Below are 19,415 nucleotides of genomic sequence, written 5' to 3'. Positions count from 1 at the left end.
AAACTTAGGACATCGATACTAGATGTGCTACAAGCCAAGGAAAACTAAAATGTATAGGTACAACATCAGAATCATCAATAAAACGTGTATATAAATAATCAAATTGCAATTTGACTTTTTTTATCTTTTAAACAATTTTATTGTATTCTCGTACGTTAATAAATTATTATATTTGACTTATATTCATATCATGCATCTGAAAAAGAGATAGACAGTCTGTGTCAGATCGCAAAAATTTACTCAGTACACACCGAAACATAAACTACGAAACAAAACGAATCATCCTTGTTTTTGGGTTACAATTATTGGGCTTGTTCTTTAATATATTTGGATTGAACATTGTGGCCGGAAACACAAATAAACTGGATTTCATCGACATATCTCTCGGGCTCATAAAAATATAGGCATATGAAGTCTATATCCTTGTATTAATTTAGTGGTTACAACTGGTAATTAAAGGAAATAAGGTTCTTATTGGATATGATATTTTTGGATCGAATTAAGATGACAACAAAATTAAGTAAATTTAAACGAATGAGAAGGAATAAAATAATAATAAGGAATAAAAAAAATTGTGGAAAGGGATACGCATGAAAAGTTTATCTCACCAACCAAATTTAAAAGCTCCTAAAAGAAAACGATCAAAAAAATCAACATCACTTGGAAAGCAATAGCCAACAAATAGAGGTTGCGAAATGAACTAAAAATAATAATGGAGGAGATAAAAACTTGTGTGAGACGGTCTCACGGGTCGTATTTTGTGAGACGAATCTTTTATTTGGATCATCCATGAAAAAGTATTACTTTTTATGCTAAGAGTATTATTTTTTATTGTGAACATCGGTAAGGTTGACCCATCTCACAGATAAAAATTTGTGAGACAGTCTCACAAGAGATCTAGTCTAATGAAGGAGTCTTTAGCCAAAAAAGAGTAGCTATTTTTTCAAAGAGAATTTGTAAAATAATATTGATCAACTATTTAATTAAATAATTATAATGGATCGAGGTTGAAAAAACAAAATCCACCCATTTGTCTTCACCCCCAACTTCCAAATTACAACAGCGGACCTGATTTTGCTAGGAGAGAATCTTTAATGTCGCAAATTTCAAAACGCACACTTTCTTGTTTAATAAAATGTACTGAAACCCAACAACCCTGTCAAGAACACACTAAAAAATATTAAATTATTTGCTTTAAGACTCTATCAAGTATTCGCTAATGGTTCACAAATCTTGAGCTAGTTAATCGTTACACTTTGGCTCTGACTTGTTTCTCGAACTATTTCCTAGCATTTTATACGAAAAAATTGCCAACCATCCTGTAAAGTTCTCTCCTTTTCTCACTTGTCATCTCCTTGGAGAGTCTTGCCTTTTTACTGAAACTTTTCTGGAGGTGGGGTCTTTGTTATATTGACTTTGCTTGTTTCGCATCCTCGTTGATTTGGTTCTTGACAAGCTCACGAGCAGGTCACTTTCTTACTACTTTTTTTATAATGATAATTATTTTCTATTTTGTTGCAATTATGACACTTAATACATACACCTCTTCTGTTACATTTTCATTTTCCTGATTTATTTTTCCCCATGATTTTATGTTCTTTTACTTTTCAATGTTGCCATAAAGCGGTGGGCCGCGTAGCATAGTGTGGGGGAAGTTACATGTGGGTTGTTGCGCTTTTATTACTTGGATCTTCATTTGTTCCCGAGTTCCTACGGTTTTCACATCGTTTGCATTTTCTTCCCTTTCAGCATTTTCTTGAAGATTTCTGATCTGGATGTTTGCAGATTTTGGGATTTTTCGCATTTTGCAGCTCGTGAGTCCCACTGAGAAGTCTTGAAAACTGTTTTTCTACTCTATTTCTCCATAGAGAGAAGAAAAATGGCTGTGGGAGCAGCACCGAAGTCAGATGAGCCAGCGCCACACCCACCAAAGGATCAGCTTCCAAATGTTTCTTATTGCATTACCAGTCCGCCTCCTTGGCGTTAGTATCTGTTCTATGAAATTAGACACTTATTTCTTCACTTTATTTAGTACATTCTTTTATTATTCTTGTAAAATTTGGCATATAGTGGTTGTGAATTGTTTGGGCTACTGGCTTTCCTTTCCTTTCCTTTCCTTTCCTTTTTTTTTGGGAGAGTTAATTTTCTTCAGCTTTCCTTTTTCTTTGTCATCTTTATTTGAGTGGTATATTCTCGTGGCAATAATTTTTTTCTTTTATTTTGATGGAATATTCTCGTGGCAATTTTTTTCAAGGTGTTGGCAGAAAGTGTTGCAGACTATCTGCGTGGAGACAGATTTTAGCAATCTATGTTATTCTATAAGGACTTTATGCATTTTCCCTTGCCTGGCCGACTAGTATCTACTATTTTCCGATTCTTGTTAATCTATGTACCCTTTCCTGCTCTTTTTTTGAGATATTTTTATGTTCAATTTTTGCTGATCAAAAGATTGTTAAATCTACTTTAGCCTTGAAAATTGAATGTCATGTTTGAATCTGAATCTGCCTTTCTGGAACTGATGCTTTCACTCAATATGTTTTTTAAATAGCATGTTTTAATGGTTTTGTGTGCTTTTCTGGCTATTTTATTACAGTTCGTGTTGATACTTTAGATAGATCCGCTGTTTTTTGTTTCCTTCTTTGGAGACATCTAACTTGTTTAATTTTGAGGATCCTGGTTCAACAACCTTTCGGTCTATTCGGTACTCAAGATAACCTTTCGTTGTTTTTCCAGAATAACTTTAAGTAGTTATCCTAATTTGAGGCATTGTAAAATCATTAAGCAGCAATGCATTTCTGAGTGATCTTCGAGTTTATCTCGTCCCCTTTTTTCCTTTAATAGCTTTGAAATTATCAGTGACTCAATCAACATTGTGTATCTTTCCAAATGCTTGAATACATGGGTTCTGATTGAATTATTTAACTCTGATTTTTGTTTTGCAGCTGAGGCTATTCTTCTTGGATTTCAACATTATCTTGTGATGCTCGGTACAACCGTCATCATCCCCACTGCCCTGGTTCCTCAAATGGGAGGAGGAAATGTGAGCGTTCGAGTGCTTATATTATCTCGAAGTTCGTTTTCTGCTTGATTTTGTATTCCTTATGTAGCCTTGCACATGCCTTTAGGGTGAGAAAGCACAAGTTATCCAGACTCTTCTTTTCGTTGCCGGATTGAATACTCTGTTACAGACATGGTTTGGAACCAGATTACCTGTTGTAATTGGAGGATCATACACCTTCGTCTCACCCACAATTTCCATAATCCTGTCTGGAAGATGGAGTGATCCAGATCCTATTTCGGTTTGTGATCTTCATACTATTTCGGTTGATACTTTTTATGTTCCTTTTTGAGAACATTGTTCTTGTGCCATGGTGCTTGTTTCGGCTAAAATTATAAGCTTTCCTCAATTTTAAGCTATACAGCTGCAAAAGAATTGGAAATAAAGAAACGCTAGAAGGTTTTAATACTTCTATTTATTTTTTGCTAATTATGTTAATTGTAAATGATGGTGCAGAAGTTCAAGAAGATAATGCGTGCCACCCAGGGTGCATTTATTGTTGCCTCCACCATTCAGATAGTCCTTGGTTTCAGTGGTCTTTGGCGAAATGTTACAAGGTTTGTTATGAATTACGTTTTTGATATGCCTATCACCAGTTTCACCAAGCTTGGAGAACTCAGATTGTTATTTTATCATTTACATAATGTTGCTGGTCTTGCCAGCACTTGCGCTATACGCATGCCATTTTGAAGAACATCATGACATTTTGTAGAGAAATAAAATAGAAAAACTAGTGATAATACTTGACCATATAAAAATTATTAAAGACAGAAATAAGATAGAAATGAGAGATTATATTTCCGCGCATACATTGGCAGATTCTGTTCTTTAAAAGATTTCATGATTGCGTCAGCATGTTAATATATATGGTTTAATGATTCCTAGCTAGAGTGCAAAAGCAAAGAATCCAAACCATAATTTCAATGGAGATTTATCTCTGAACCCATGTGAACTATGGAAATATGGATAGAGAATTATTGAAATTTAAGGTATTTACTTTATCTTACCATACAAGTGGAATAAAAATGTGTAGGTAGGCAGAATCACATATCCACGTGTTGGCTTGGTCAGCTTCATGGCTAACAAGGTTCTAATAGCCCGTAAAAGCTAGTGTTAGCTTAAGATTGGAATTTATTTTCTTTTTATAGAGACCAGTTAGAAGGTAAATAAATAAAACACTAGGAGAGGTCTGGGGTGTCCTACTATCCTTCAATGTCTTAGCCCTCTTAAGTAAATACTATTTTTCGAGGAGAAATCTCACCTATTCTAGACCAAGTGCTTCCGTTTAGATAATGCATTATGATTTGGATGCTTTTTGGCTGGGTCAATGTCGACACTTCGTTTTGTGCTTTAGCATCTGCCATGAATTATTGTGTTTATAGTAATTGGATTTTGTGTTGTTTTTTAAATCTAATTGGTTCGCCAGTACAGAAAATTCGACATTAACATAGTCGTCAATGAAGTAATATAATCCAGCTAAATAAGGTATAGTATTTGTGATTGATGAGTGGGCTGTTAAGAACTTGGTCTATGTCTCTTTGATATATTTGAGTATATTTTTCTAGCGAATGATACCGTTGACAAATCTATTATTGAGACACACGCATTTACCCAAGATTTTTGTGTGAACAAATTCACTTCATGTAGTGTTTCTGTTTTTTCTCATCCATGTGTAACACTTACAGGTTTCTGAGTCCACTTTCTGCTGTTCCATTGGTGGCTCTTGCCGGTTTTGGACTCTACGAGCTTGGATTCCCTGGGGTACGAACAAGGGCTAATTAATTTCATTCTTTGTGTTTTCCTGAACATATTCGTCACAGTTTCCTTCTGATAAAAAGAAACAGCTGGATTTGATGCGCCATCCTTGATTTTTAGGTTGCCAACTGTGTTGAGATCGGGTTACCACAACTCATCATTTTGGTTATCTTTTCTCAGGTGACATCTTGAATTGCATGTCAACTTCGTATTACAATCTTGCTTTGATAGTACTAATCGGAGATTGCTTTCTCTAAATATTTCAATTTTTGTGCCCAAGAAATTTTGCTGCTATAAATGTTAGCATAGGAGTTACTTTACTTTTTGTTGCAGCATTTGTCTGATGTACTGTGATTGAATGGAATTGGATTTTTCTTGTTGCAGTACTTGGTCCATTTCATACGTCCAGGAAAGAATATTTTTGATCGCTTTGCAGTGATATTCTCGGTCACAATTGTGTGGATATATGCACACCTGCTTACTGTGGGTGGGGCCTATAATGGAAAGCCACCGAAGACCCAAACGAGCTGCAGAACTGATCGTGCTGGACTTATTGCTGCTGCTCCATGGTATGCTGAAGGTTTTGCTTAATCATCAGTTGTGTTTCATAACCCTATGATTGTGAGCTATTTGCATACTTCTGTCATTAAGTGCTGTTTGGCACTATATATGTGTATGTGTGTGTAGTTTTTTCACTTTTTCCCACGCATTACCGAGTTTAAACCTGAGACGTAACTCTTTGGAAACCATCTGTTCCACAATGGTAAGCTGGTTGGGCACATGGATCTTGAGTCAATTTTGGGTTTAAATAAAATATGTAGTAGCATCAGACATTAAATTTTATTTGGACGCAAATAAGTTAACATATATCTGTTCCATGTTTCAAGAACATTTGATTCTCGTTGGTTGATCATATAAGTTTTTGAGCTTGAGATATGCGGCTACTGTTTCAGTGCAAGGGCCAATGGCTATGTACCCTCTTTTTGCAGTGTAGGATTCAGTTAGTTGTGAATTGTGAATGTTCTGACTTGTTGATATCATGTATGAATCGATGGTGGAGTTGTGAGCAGCCCTTTCATCTCTCTTCTTAAACTCTTACCATCTGCGTAGAATTTTAATTTAAAAGACAGTGCCCATACCCCCTCCTGCAAAATAATTGCTGTAAAAAGTATATGTATACAATGATTTAATAATCGCCTTCCCTGATAATTTGTTATTTCTCTGTATTGGCAATGACTTACTTATGACCTTATTGACCTTGCACATACAGGATTAGAGTTCCATATCCCTTTCAGTGGGGAGCGCCTTCGTTTGATGCTGGTGAAGTATTTGCAATGATGATGGCTGCATTTGTTGCCCTTGTAGAGGTTTGTTTTGACCTCAGTTTCTCTGTTATCAATTTTTTTTTTTTCATTTTTTGTAGAGCATCTATTGGTGTTCCTTTTGAACTAAAGCAGACCAAAACTTCAATAATTGATTTCATTTTGGTGTTCAGACTCTTCCAAAGGCAAAAGCGAATTTGCTCTCTAATTCATTTGATGGGTTTTTCTTTGTCTCTTATCGGAAATCAAGAAAATACTATAGAAATGGATTTAATATTGTCAAGATTGGTATATATTTTGATATGATTTTATTGAGCTCAATTAAAATAATATTTTCTATCATATTTGTCCTCAACTTGCTCTTTTTGTTGTTGTATAAACAGTGATGATTATAATAAAATTACGGGAGAATAATATATGAGTTTTAGAAATTTAGTATGTCTTGTGAATATTGGTCCATGCCCAAATCAAATTACATTGAGTTATGTGTGATTTTATCTTTTATGTAAAGGTGTCTTTTTCATGCTGTAGGTCATGTATGCCATCTATAATATATCCGTGATCTGGTTAACATTTACCACAACCACAAAGATCTATTCTCAATTGTTGTTAACATGATTACTAGTATCCGTGTGATGAACAATTTTTTTGTACCTTTGCTATAAAATTATGTCTGTCTCATTATCGCATAAAGGAGATGGAACCATGCATATCAATCTTTATTATCCATTCTTTTGTGAGCAAGATATTTTCTGTCTTAAGCTGAATAATACAAAAAGTATACCCGCACTTGACATTAGGGTAGTGTCGGACATCAAATAATACGTTGTTCAATCAGAACTGATGTTGTCAAGATCATTTCAGGAATTGTTTTCTATCATGTTTATCTCCAACACGTTTCACCTATGTTAGGTCTTCAAATTTTAACTGATTTTGTAAGAATTTTAGTCACGTGGACATCTCTCTGGTGGATACAGTTCTTTCATGGTCGAACCATGTAAATCTTGTGCTCTCTCACGAAATTTCATATTTAACAGACGTAACACGTAATTTTTCTTGACATGTTTTGAAATGTTTAATGCAGTCCACTGGTGGATTCATTGCTGTGTCCAGATATGCAAGTGCAACCCCTTTGCCACCATCAATTCTTAGCCGTGGTGTAGGCTGGCAGGTAATTAGGCTCGGCATGTTGGATAACTCAAGTTTTGATTTTGCAGCTTCTTTTACTCAACAAAGAAAGTAGAAAAATATGAAATCTACATTCTTGACAAAAATCAAATAGAATTTCAGTGAGATATTTTTCTTATAAGTTTCGTGTGTTGCAATCAACGTCTGTATCAAATAAATACTTTTATAACATTTCTCCTTGATTATTTTCATAGTGTCTTGTTCATTTGGATAACCAAAATTATTATTGTCGGAACTTGATTTCTTTTTTTGGCCCATCTCTGAATGACAGGGTGTTGCAATCTTGTTGTCCGGTTTGTTTGGAACTGCAAATGGATCTTCTGTATCCATGTAAGATATTCGCAATCACTTGTTCACTTTTCTCCGGTCTGTCTGTTTTCATTTACTCAGATCTTCCTTTTCTTGATTTCGTATCTAGTGAGAATGCTGGTCTATTAGCATTGACACGTGTTGGAAGCCGAAGAGTAGTGCAAATATCTGCTGGATTCATGCTTTTCTTTTCTGTACTCGGTAAACTTTTCTGCACTTGGCTTGCTAATCACTTGTTTCATTAACAAATGTCACTTTAACAAGCAACGATTATACTTACAGGGAAATTTGGAGCTGTCTTTGCTTCAATACCGGCACCTATTGTCGCTGCCTTGTACTGTCTCTTCTTTGCATATGTTGGTATGTAAATGAAGCTTGACAAAGTATTCTGAGCCCATTTCTTTTAGGTATGATGTTTATGAGGAATTTGAGCGTTAATCTTGAATTCAGGTTCGGCCGGTCTAAGCTTTCTTCAGTTCTGCAACCTCAACAGTTTCCGGACAAAATTTATCTTAGGCTTTTCTATTTTTCTGGGCTTGTCTATCCCCCAATATTTCAACGAGCACACCGCTATCGAAGGATTTGGACCCGTCAACACGACAGCCAGATGGGTATGCATGACTATGAATTTCCTATAAACTTTTTGGCCGAGAAAAATGATATCTTCTTTGTTTTTGTTTCTTTCCTCGACAACTTTAATTGATGCCTGGTTTTGTTTTGTGGCATTCTTGGAAAATAATGTAAAAATGCGTTCTTGAACAATTTTTTCTATCCCTTTATTTCCAGTTCAACGACATGGTAAATGTCCCCTTCTCATCAAAAGCTTTCGTAGCTGGCATAGTCGCGTATTTCTTGGACAAGACGTTGCACAGAAAGGATGGTCAGATAAGGAAAGATCGAGGCAAACATTGGTGGGACAGGTTCCGGTCCTTTAAGACTGATAACAGAAGCGAGGAATTCTATTCACTACCTTTCAATCTCAACAAATATTTCCCTTCTGTGTAATTCTGATACCGAAAAGGGGAATGGTTAGTCTCAGCTCAAAATTCAAGTAATATTGAAAAACCAATATGGGCCACTAGAGTACCACCATTGTTTTCTGACTCGTGTATTTTAACACGTGGTGGAACGAACACATATAGACTTGGTACAATTGCAAGATGACTGACTCATCTTGTGTTTGGATGCTTGGATTGTAATTGTAACTCGTCTAAGTACATTTCTCGGTTCCTTTACACGAAATACTATGCTTATAGTATTTTTAGTGTCGTCTTGGTTTTCTTTTTTGGTGAAAAGTTTGTGGATTAGGAGAGATTTAAATGGCTTGATAATCAATATAACATTTCAAACATGAAGGGGCATTTCTTTAATTTTATTATGATTTAAGTGGAAGAGTATGATTGATAGATGAAGTGGTAACTTTAACTTAAAGAATGGCATAAATCATTTCTTGATTTGGCAAAGTGGGATAATCTCTATTTCCCTGTTTATGCTCAACAAATCATGAAGATGAATCCGGGCCGTTATGTCTCACCACCACCTTGTACTCAGCCGCGAAGAGTGACAAGACCCCGACACTAGGAGTGACGCGTGTATTAAGCTTCTCAGATACTTTCGTTCTTGAGGAAATTTATCATTTAAACAGTAGAATTATTTCTTGATATTATATATACAGTTACAGCCAACAATTTTATATTAATTTTCGTTTATTATTATTATTATTATTATGATTACAGAATGTGATTATAAAATTTAATATTAAACTTTTTTTTTCTCATGTTGTGATTATAGAAATAGAAAGATCATTTTAAAATATCATTATGCATTTTCTTTATTTTTTGAAATGATGCCACTTAAGATATTAGGGCACCCACATTGTGCATTAATGGGTGATTATTAACATCCATTAATATTCATGCACCAATGTGGGTGCATGAATTATTAATCTTGGCTGCCATGTCAGCCAAAAAATTCATCAGAATGAACGACATTATTTCGCAAATAGCGACGATTTTTCGTAAACCGTCGCAAATTGAAAAACGTCGCTACTTGCGACGGTTTCTCAAAACCCGTCGCTATGTGCGACGCTTTCTCATAAACCGTTGCTAATTAAGGCATGTTCTGAAGAAATTCTCCCCAACGACTCTTTTCAAACGGCTATATGTAGAATAAAATGTCAAACTAGCCGTTTAAATAAAAGAGTCCAACATTTTAGGGCATCCGCATCCGTCGGAATTAATCCATGTTAATAACTCTCCATCTCATCAAAAATGATGGGGTCCACGAGCCACATATTCATTACATTAACACTTCCCCATTATTAACACACACCCACATTCATTTAATTTCAACTTTCATTATTTATGAGTCCCACTGTCCACTTACTCATTTTTTTTTATTTTTAATATTTCAATATTTTTCTAATATTTTTAAAATTTTACAACAAATATTACTAAAAATAAATAGTATTATTATTTTAAAAATAACTTAATTTGGATGATTGGAAGGATTTTCATAACCTTGGAAATTTGAAACAAACGGCCAATTTGGAAATTGTGGTGGATATTGTGTAGAAGAAACAAATCGAGGTCGATTTTGTGAGTTCTGACTATTGTCACCCCATTTGGCTTAAAAATATGAAAAGATAAATGTTGTGGGATGAATTTGTAGAAATTGATTAGTATATATAGTGAGTAATTTCGAATATAGCCGTTGGTGCATAATTTTGCCGTTTGAAAATAGCCGTTGGTGATAATTAGCGACGGTTTTTCGTAAAACCGTCGCACATAGCGACGGGTGTTAAAAAATCGTCGCAAATAGCGATCTTTTTTTAAAAAAAACAGACGCTTTTCACTTTGCGACGGTTTACGAAAAACCGTCGCAAAGTTGCGATGGTTTACGAAAAACCGTCGCAAATTTCGAAATAACGCCGTTCATTCTGATGAATTTCTTGGCTGCCATGTCAGCCAAGATTATTAATTCAATGTGGGCGAAAATTAATGAGTGTTATTAACACCCATTAACCAATCGATGTGGGTGCCGTTACATCCGATGACTTTCGGATCCTAATTCCGCCCCGAGACAGCAATTAAGGAAACGCGAATAGTATACCACATTTTTGTGCCAAGTCCTGAAAATGAAACAAAAGTGATCCAAAAAATAATAATAATTTACCCGAACCAATTTGAAGTACCGGTTAAAAAATGGTGGTAAGCTTGGAACTGAAATTTTATAGCAAGGAAGCGAGATAAAAGAAAACTTTTACATGCCAAATTCCCCAGTCTCACATAATTGAGTAGTATACTGTATATTAACCACTTTATTCTCCAGCACATATTTTTGTAATTAAAGTACCAAAAAGCCCTGACATCATGAATAGCTTCTGGTGTTACACGCTCTCTTCTGCTTGTTTACGGGCTTCCTCTCGCATTACTGCTCTAACATAGATCTCGTAGCAGCATCCTGGCAACAAATAACATGTATGGTGTGGAGTATGTAAAAGTATCAAACGGTAAGTAGCTAAGACTTGTATCAACGACTGAAATATTGATACATTCATCTATCCAAATCATAGATCAAATAATAAGTTTGTTGTAGGACGAGCGCGCAAAGTGAATCGAATAGTTTAGCGGGATTAACAGCTTTCACGCAATCACAATAACACACCTCAGAATTGGAACATTCAAATTGTAGCGCAGAGAAAAGCATACCAGCTACAACGACAATAGTCAGAACATCTCCAAATACTTTGAAGCGCTTCACGCTTTTCTTATATGACTTGAACCGATTTAGAGTTGGGTCTTCTGCCAAAAGCTGAAAATCAAAAGAATCATTACCAAATGAAACCCATGAAACAGAAATAAATCCTTGAATAAAGGAAATAAATTATCAAAAGGGTGCCCACAGTGGATATGCAAGTTAGCTGGCCAAGCTTCTGTCAAGAAATCATTTGATTATATAACCATTACTTGGGAGCAACGTAATTACAAAACTTAGCAAGTGTAAACACATTTCTGAACACATGTACAAACTGTAATACTTATTGAAATACATAATACGACTTGAAAATATTTAGAATGGGAAGCATGTGCAACACAATAAGCTCGATAAACTGTGCATAATAATATAAAATTGATGAAATAAATATAAGAGGATACCATTAAATCAATAAAAAAAATTACAGAACTCCTTTAGCATGTGAATTAATCTCTGAAGAAAGGATTCGTTTGCCTGTCCATAAAGAATATTCTCGAAAGCAATCCAACTTTTTATAAAAGAAAACAAAAGTAAATCATTAGATTACTTCTATCTATTGAGAGCTTAAGAGTCTGATGTCACATTTTAATAGCATTGAGGTTGTGCTTAGATCTATGAATTTGATCTGAAATGGATATGTATGCATAGATATCAAAAAATGCAAAAAATGGGAGAACTTGAAGTTATTTACCAATACAAAACTCGGCTAAAATTTTGCTAAACAATTTGAGATTCAATAGATTTTATAATGTCCAAAAAAAGTGGAAGCCTAATGCATCACTATCCATCAAGTGAAGCGCATTGCTACCCAAATTCTGGCCGGTGGAGATACTAAGGTCTGTTGGTAGATAAGTGGAAACACGCTTTTAGCCACACACTAATGAGATACACGATTTTGCTTCTCTGTATATATATATACTAAACTTGTACGAGAACCAATTATTGAAGAATTCAGAAATAAGATTAGCTTTTGCTTCCGCACTATTTCTTCTTTACTTTAACATGATATCAGAGCGGTTACTGTAGAAAGGCTCTGATTTTTTCACGATCCTTGTTTTTTTTTTGTAATTCATAGCTCCACTATAGTGCAGATTTGAGAATCTGTCTGCGAGCTTCTTCAATTCCTTTGCGAGTTATTTCGTCTGAGATCTGTTGTTCTGCAAGTTTCTCCCATGGCGGTTAACTTCGGCTTTAACGATCCACTCTACATACATCCTTCTGATACACCTGGCATGAGTCTTATTACTGATCAATTGGTAGGCACTGATAATTATGGAGTATGGAGTCGAGCAATGCTCATCGCTTTGCGAGCTAAAAATAAAACAGGATTCATCGATGGAACATGTCAAAGACCTACGTTTGAACAACCTACATTACATCAATGGGAGAGATGTAATGCATTAGTGTTGTCTTGGATTATGAATTCAGTGTCAAAAGAAATCTTTGGAGGAATCGTATACGCAGTAGATGCATCTTCAGTTTGGTCTGATCTCAAGGAGCAATATGATAAAGTTAATGGTTCAAGGATTTTCTCTTTGCACCGGGACATTGGCAGGTTGACACAGTCTAGTAACAGTGTGTCAAGTTACTATTGTTGGCTGAAACAATTGTGGGATGAGTATTCGTCGTTGGTTGTGCTTCCTTCATGCGAATGCGCCACAGCAAGGCAATACATTGTGCATGATCAACAACAAAGGTTATTGCAATTTCTGATGGGATTAAATGAAAGCTATATCTCAATTCGAAGCCAAATCCTAATGATGAGCCCTCTACCTTCTGTTGGTCAAGCTTTTCGATCATATCTCAAGAAGAATCACATAGATCCTTGTCCACGGCTGAGCCTCCATCAGCAGCTGTTTTCTCTGTACAAAGCAAGCCAAATTATAAAAAAAGGGATGTCTTAACATGTGACTATTGTAATTGGAATGGTCACACTCGAGAATTTTGTTATAAGCTTGTTGGTTATCCCCCGAGCCATAGACTATACAAAGCTCCTCCTGGTAAGAAGGGCCAGAATGGAAAGATTTACAGGGATAATCCTCGATTTCATAGGCCATCTGCAAATTTGACTGATGGTGCGCAGGTGGAGGCTTCCCCTTTGACTAACACAGATGACAAAAGCACCACTATCCCATCCATCTTTACACCTGCTCAGTATGCCGAAATTTTGAAGTTGTTGGGAACTAGCAAAGTTCAATCTCCAGCTGAACCAGTAGTCAACATGGCAGGTACTTCTGCTAAACCGAATTTATTTTCTCATAGTATCATTGACAGTGGTGCAAATGAACATATGGTTGGTGATTCCAGTCTTTTGCGTAGTTTTAGTTCTGTGGCTCCTTCATCTAGGTTTGTGAGATTGCCAAATGATAGTAAGGCTCTTGTGAATAAGATAGGATCTGTATCCCTTAGGCCATCTCCAATCCACTGCACTACATTCTGCACTACATTGGTGTTACACTAAAATCATCTCTAACCACATTGCACTACATTTTACACTACAATAGAATATTCCAAGAATATTCTTTTTTTTTCAATATTAATATTCTGTTTTATGTTAATTATTTATAATTTGATAATATAATGATAATTAAATATTATAATTTATATATTAAAATTTATATATTTAAATATTTTAATTTATATATTAAAATTTGAATTAATTATTTCATATTAACAAAATAATTATTTGATTTACGTACAATTATTTAATACAAACTATATTTTAATAAAATCAAAATATCATTAAAAAAAACACGTTCATTTGATATTAAATTAATAATACAACAAAAATACAATATTAAATATTCGAATTACTATATTGTTCCCATAAACACGTTTTTTTTATTTTTTATTTTTACACTTAATTAATTTCTAATCAGAATATTTAAAATTTTATAATTAAAATTTCAAAAAAATATTAATTAATTAAATATTAAACACTTATATTAAATTAATCAAATTAAAAACTAAAAAAAATAAAAAAAATAAAAAAAAAATTGTGGCGCAGCACATGTGGAGCAGCTTGTAGAGAGCTGCTCCAATCCAGCGCCAGTTTTGGTGCTGGATTGGAGTGAAAAATCATGGCACCACAATGGTGTGGCACCAATGTGGTGCCATGATTGGAGATGGTCTTACTGACTCTATCACTCTTAACCATGTGTTACATATGCCAGATTTCAACTTCAATCTACTCACCATATCCAAATTCACCAAAGATCATAATTGCTTTGTCACACTTTATCCACATTTTTGCTTATTTCAGGACCTCAAGACTGGGAGATTAATGGGGATTGGTAAAGAGTTCAATGGCCTATATCATCTTGACACAAGATTCTTTTCAAATTCAAAATCCAGCCCAGTACCTTCTGTTTCCTTTCTTAATTCTCTTTGTAATAATTCTGTTCATAATTACAGTGCTTTGACTAAGGTTTCTGATGAATATTTTGTTTGGCATAAGCGTTTAGGACACATGCCCTTGTCTCGAATGCATTTACTTCCTTTTATACCAAAATCTGTAAGGTTTCCTCATTGTTCTATTTGTCCATTGTCTAAACAAACTAGACTTCGATTTCCATCGATGAGCTTGTCTACATCTTCTTGTTGCTTTGCCCTGGTTCATGTCGATATATGGGGGCCTTTTCACACTCCTACATGTAATGGTGAGAAATATTTTCTCACTATAGTTGATGATTTTTCAAAGGCGACGTGGGTTTATCTCATGCATTTTAAAGTTGATGTGTTACGCCTTCTTAGAAACTTCTTCCAACTTGTCAAAACTCAATTCTCTGCCCTTGTGAAAATCATTCGAACTGACAATGCGAGTGATTTTTTCAAAAGTGAATGTACTTTGTTGTTTGACTCTTTATGTATTGTGCATCAAAGTTCTTGCCCATACACTCCACAACAAAATGGAGTTGTTGAATACAAACATAGGCATATACTTGATGTTGCCCGAGCCCTGCGTTTCCAATCTTCTTTACCTTTGAAATTCTTGGGGGGAATGTGTCTTGACTGCCTGTTATCTCATTAATCGCACCCCTACTCCATTGCTGAAAAATAGGACACCACATGAAGTCTTAATCCATAAAACTCCATCATTTGGTCACCTTCGTGTCTTTGGTTGTTTGTGTTACGTAACATCCTTGACTCATAAAGATAAATTTTCTGCTCGAGCAAGTGCTTGTGTGTTTTTGGGCTATTCCAACAATCAAAAGGGGTACAAAGTAATGAGCCTTGATACACGAAAGTTTTTTGTCTCCCGAGATGTTGTTTTTCATGAGAGCATCTTTCCCTTTGCCACTCCCGATTATCCTCTCCCGGTTTTTCCTTCAACTGTTATTCCTGACTTTTCTTCACCTCCCTCAGATCTGGTTGGGGTTACTTCCTCTGCACCATCTCCTCCTGTCGATGGTCCAGCCATTCATGACGTCTCACTTGCTGTACCTATTCCCCAGCCCCCACGCAAATCTTTGCGTGCTCCCAAGCCTCCTGTCTGGACTAAAGATTTTCCTGCCCCACTTTGTCTCACAGTAATCTGGCTTCTTCTTCATATCCCCTCACCCAATATCTTACCTATTCAAAATTTTCCCAACCATATCAAAGCTTTTTGGCATCTATTTCTTTGGATAAAGAACCTAGTTCTTATCATGAGGCCATTTTAGATTCTAGATGGAAGGCAGCCACGGACTTAGAACTAGCGGCTTTAGAATCAAACCACACCTGGGATTTAGTTCAGCTACCGGTTGGGAAGAAACCTATTGGTTGTAGGTGGGTGTATAAAATTAAACGCCATCCGGATGGGACCGTTGATCGTTTTAAAGCCCGTCTTGTAGCCAAAGGTTACACACAACAAGAAGGGATAGATTATCATGACACCTTTTCGCCTACGGCTAAAATCGTCACTATAAGATGTTTGTTGAGTGTTGCAGCTGCAAAACAATGGCCTCTTTACCAAATGGATGTCACTAATGCCTTTCTCCAAGGTGATTTGGATGAAGAGGTATATATGCGAGTACCACAGGGTTATTCTCCTCAGGGGGAGCAGCTCGTTTGTCGGTTGCTCAAGTCCCTATATGGCTGGCCTTAAACAAGCCTCTAGACAATGGAACACTAAATTTGCTTGTGTTATGAAACTTGCTGGATTTGCTCAATCCACCCATGATCACTCCCTTTTTGTTAAACATGATTCAACTCATATCACTTTGTTGTTAGTCTACGTCGATGATATTATTGTTACTGGGAGTGATGAGAAAGCTATATCAGATTTAAAGGTTTACTTGCATTCTAAAATTCACATTAAAGACCTTGGCTCGTTGCGTTATTTCCTTGGTATAGAGGTAGCTCGGTCCAAGGTGGGGATTTACCTCAATCAACGAAAGTATGTGCTAGAGTTGCTCGCTGATTCTGGTTTGACAGGTGCTAAACCTTGTGATACTCCTGTTGTGCAACATCTCAAATTGACTAGTCACGAGCTGGATGAACTTACTCAGCAGAGCTCTCACTCTGCTCTTACTGATTCTTTATTGTCTACCCCTGATACTTATAAGAGGTTGGTTGGTAGGCTCATCTATCTGACAGTCACAAGGCCTGATATTTGTTATGCTGTGCAAGTCCTTAGCCAGTTTACGCATGCACCAAAGAAATCTCATATGGCTGCTGCACTTCGTGTGTAACGGTATTTGAAGTCTGCCCCAGGCTTAGGGATATTTTTATCTGCCAGTAGTTCTTTTTCTCTCCAGGCCTATTGCGATTCCGACTGGGCTGCACGTCCAATGACTCGTCGCTCTGTCACAGGATACTGTGTGAAGTTGGGAAGCTCTTTGATCTCTTGGAAGTCTAAGAAGCAAAGCACCGTGTCACGTTCTTCGGCAGAAGCGGAATATCGAGCTATGGCAAGCACCACATGTGAAATTACTTGGATCATTGGCTTACTTAGTGATATGGGGGTGGTATTGCTTGCACCTCCAACACTGTTTTGTGATAATCAGGCGGCATTACATATCGCTGCGAACCCATTGTATCACGAACGCACCAAACACATAGAAATTGATTGTCATTTGATTAGGGACAAAATCAAGGCTGGTGTGATCCGCACTGCCTATATCTCTACGACTGAACAGCTTGCAGATGTCTTTACTAAGGGATTGAGTCGCGAACAACATTCCTATTTGCTGTCCAAGATTGGTGTCTTGAATCTACACCAATCTTTGAGGGGGAGTGTTGATAGATAAGTGGAAACACGCTTTTAGCCACACACAAATGAGATACACGATTTTGCTTCTCTGTATATATATACACTAAACTTGTACGAGAACCAATTATTGAAGAATTCAGAAATAAGATTAGCTTTTGCTTCCGCACTATTTCTTCTTTACTTTAACAAGGTCAGATCCACAGTATAGGAAAAAAGACGAATTAATGGATTTATACTATAAAATATATTTTCTTAAAAAAAACGACATCTGAAACTTAACTCTTTCATTTCATTTGGTTGGTGACTACAAATTGGCCTCATAGGTTAGGTCAAAGAGCTACCAAAAACCAGAGGAGCCCCTCTTCATTTGTATAAAACTCTTTTATCCTCTGTCTCTCGAGACAAAGTTAGGGTTTCATTCTCGATACAAACCTCGTCCTCATCTGAGACAAAAAAGTAATACTCTTTTACCTCATTCCCCTATTCTAATCCAGGAACCTTATATAAGTGTCATAAATACTTCATTCGATAACGATCCCAGAAGCCAACACAATCAAATTAACATTAACTCAAACGAGTCTAATTTCAGAATCATGTATATAAACTATAGAAATGTAGACAATATAAGTACTTACAGCCTTCTCGCGAGCCCCAGGTTCCACATGAAATCTACGCCTCGAAAGATTCGACGAATCGTCAGCTTTCTGCGCCTGTGAATTGAGCCGAAGCGCAGAAAGGGTATTTTTGTTGAGTAAGAACGCCATCTTTTTCCCCGTACATCAGAGCTCGCGTGATGCCGAGATGAAAAGGTAAATATAAAAAAGTGTAATTCACACTTTGATGCGAATATTTGCAAAATTATCCATATCAAATCATAAATTATGTTTGAATTCCAACTTGATCGTTGATTCTAATTTTCTAGCAAATATAAAGCCAAAACTGAATAAAATAATTTGTAAATCAGTAAAAATTACAAAACATGAAATTATAATCAAATAGTGATAAAATATGACTGAAAAATAATTATAATGCTAGAGTCTGAAACGAAAAATATAGAAAGAATTATTGAAATATGATTAAGATTTTTGCAATGAGTTGCCAGCATTTCTGCGAAATATATGTTTTGTCTTCTGCCATTTGTTCTTTTTTTGGCAACTTGAGTGGTTTCCCCATTCCCACCATCTCCAAGATTCGCTTCACGATCTCTTCCACTATACACAAACGAGTCTCCTCAGCACAAATTATAAAAAATTAGATATACCAAATTTTATATATAAACAAAATTAAATAAATCATAGACAAAATATTCAATTAATCTTTTTTTAAAAAAAATATCTCAAGCACTATAAACAATTAAATCAAATCATTTTTTATTTTTTAAAAAAGTGAACAAAATGTTTTATATGTGATTTATTATACTTTGTTTATGAGTATCTATAAAATTTGGTGCGTCTAATTTTTTATAATTTGTGCGGACGAAGCTTGTTTAAGTAAAATATAACAAGATTTAGAACACCAAATCCGTTCTCCATTTATTTTTTTGTGTTAAACTTAATATGGATGATACAAGGATCGATCAAGATGCAAATTGAGAGATTTTAATTTTCGATCCCTTGGATATGTGGGACACATCACTATAAAAATTCTTTTTAAATATATATATATATTTTTTTTGGTTTTCTTTAAATTCTAATTCTTTCTATCTTCTATTTCTCTTTCTCTTTTTATTTTTTTTATTTTTTTATTACGATATTGGAAAACTTGTGCTGAGATAAGAAAATGAGATGAGTCTGAGACGGTCTAACCAAATACGAGAACCGCCACGCCTCGCTTA

At 35.6% G+C, this 19,415-nt stretch overlaps 2 protein-coding genes across 3 annotated transcripts; one reads left to right on the top strand and one right to left on the bottom strand.

The window, feature by feature from the left end:
• The first annotated feature begins 1,579 nt into the window (after positions 1-1,579).
• LOC142556164 (nucleobase-ascorbate transporter 6-like) lies at positions 1,580-8,890 on the top strand. 2 transcript variants are annotated; one of them, XM_075667466.1, is made up of 14 exons: positions 1,580-1,982; positions 2,943-3,040; positions 3,126-3,299; positions 3,515-3,615; positions 4,744-4,819; positions 4,934-4,993; positions 5,198-5,382; positions 6,084-6,180; positions 7,220-7,306; positions 7,595-7,653; positions 7,742-7,833; positions 7,915-7,992; positions 8,083-8,243; positions 8,419-8,890. In XM_075667466.1, the coding sequence occupies exons 1-14, from the start codon at positions 1,880-1,882 to the stop codon at positions 8,635-8,637; spliced, it is 1,590 nt and encodes a 529-aa protein (XP_075523581.1). In that variant the 5' UTR covers positions 1,580-1,879; the 3' UTR covers positions 8,638-8,890. The 2 variants fall into 2 exon arrangements, with proteins under 2 accessions (XP_075523581.1, XP_075523582.1); XM_075667467.1 differs by lacking the exon at positions 1,580-1,982 and adding an exon at positions 2,054-2,389.
• Positions 8,891-10,842: 1,952 nt separating this feature from the next.
• Positions 10,843-18,457, bottom strand: LOC142556163 (succinate dehydrogenase subunit 7B, mitochondrial-like). The gene is made up of 3 exons (XM_075667464.1): positions 18,217-18,457; positions 11,343-11,445; positions 10,843-11,094 (listed from the first exon to the last, which is right to left on the bottom strand). The coding sequence occupies exons 1-3, from the start codon at positions 18,343-18,345 to the stop codon at positions 11,021-11,023; spliced, it is 306 nt and encodes a 101-aa protein (XP_075523579.1). The 5' UTR covers positions 18,346-18,457; the 3' UTR covers positions 10,843-11,020.
• Between the last annotated feature and the right edge of the window lie 958 nt (positions 18,458-19,415).

Source organism: Primulina tabacum, chromosome 9 (assembly GCF_025594145.1).
Source record: "Primulina tabacum isolate GXHZ01 chromosome 9, ASM2559414v2, whole genome shotgun sequence".
In the NCBI taxonomy this organism is placed as follows: domain Eukaryota; kingdom Viridiplantae; phylum Streptophyta; class Magnoliopsida; order Lamiales; family Gesneriaceae; genus Primulina; species Primulina tabacum.
The sequence above is the reverse complement of the archived record's forward strand: the minus strand, read 5'-3'. Positions and strand labels throughout refer to the sequence as shown.

Excerpts from the sequence above, each read along its gene's own strand:
- LOC142556164 (XM_075667466.1), top strand. The coding sequence starts at position 1,880 with ATGGCTGTGGGAGCAGCACCGAAGTCAGATGAGCCAGCGCCACACCCA. Across the intron at positions 3,041-3,125 it reads CTCAAATGGGAGGAGGAAAT|GGTGAGAAAGCACAAGTTAT; the intron begins GTGAGCGTTCGA and ends ACATGCCTTTAG. Across the intron at positions 7,307-7,594 it reads GCCGTGGTGTAGGCTGGCAG|GGTGTTGCAATCTTGTTGTC; the intron begins GTAATTAGGCTC and ends TCTGAATGACAG.
- LOC142556163 (XM_075667464.1), bottom strand. The coding sequence starts at position 18,345 with ATGGCGTTCTTACTCAACAAAAATACCCTTTCTGCGCTTCGGCTCAAT. Across the intron at positions 11,446-18,216 it reads CTGGGGCTCGCGAGAAGGCT|CTTTTGGCAGAAGACCCAAC; the intron begins GTAAGTACTTAT and ends TTTGATTTTCAG. Across the intron at positions 11,095-11,342 it reads GACTATTGTCGTTGTAGCTG|GATGCTGCTACGAGATCTAT; the intron begins GTATGCTTTTCT and ends ATTTGTTGCCAG.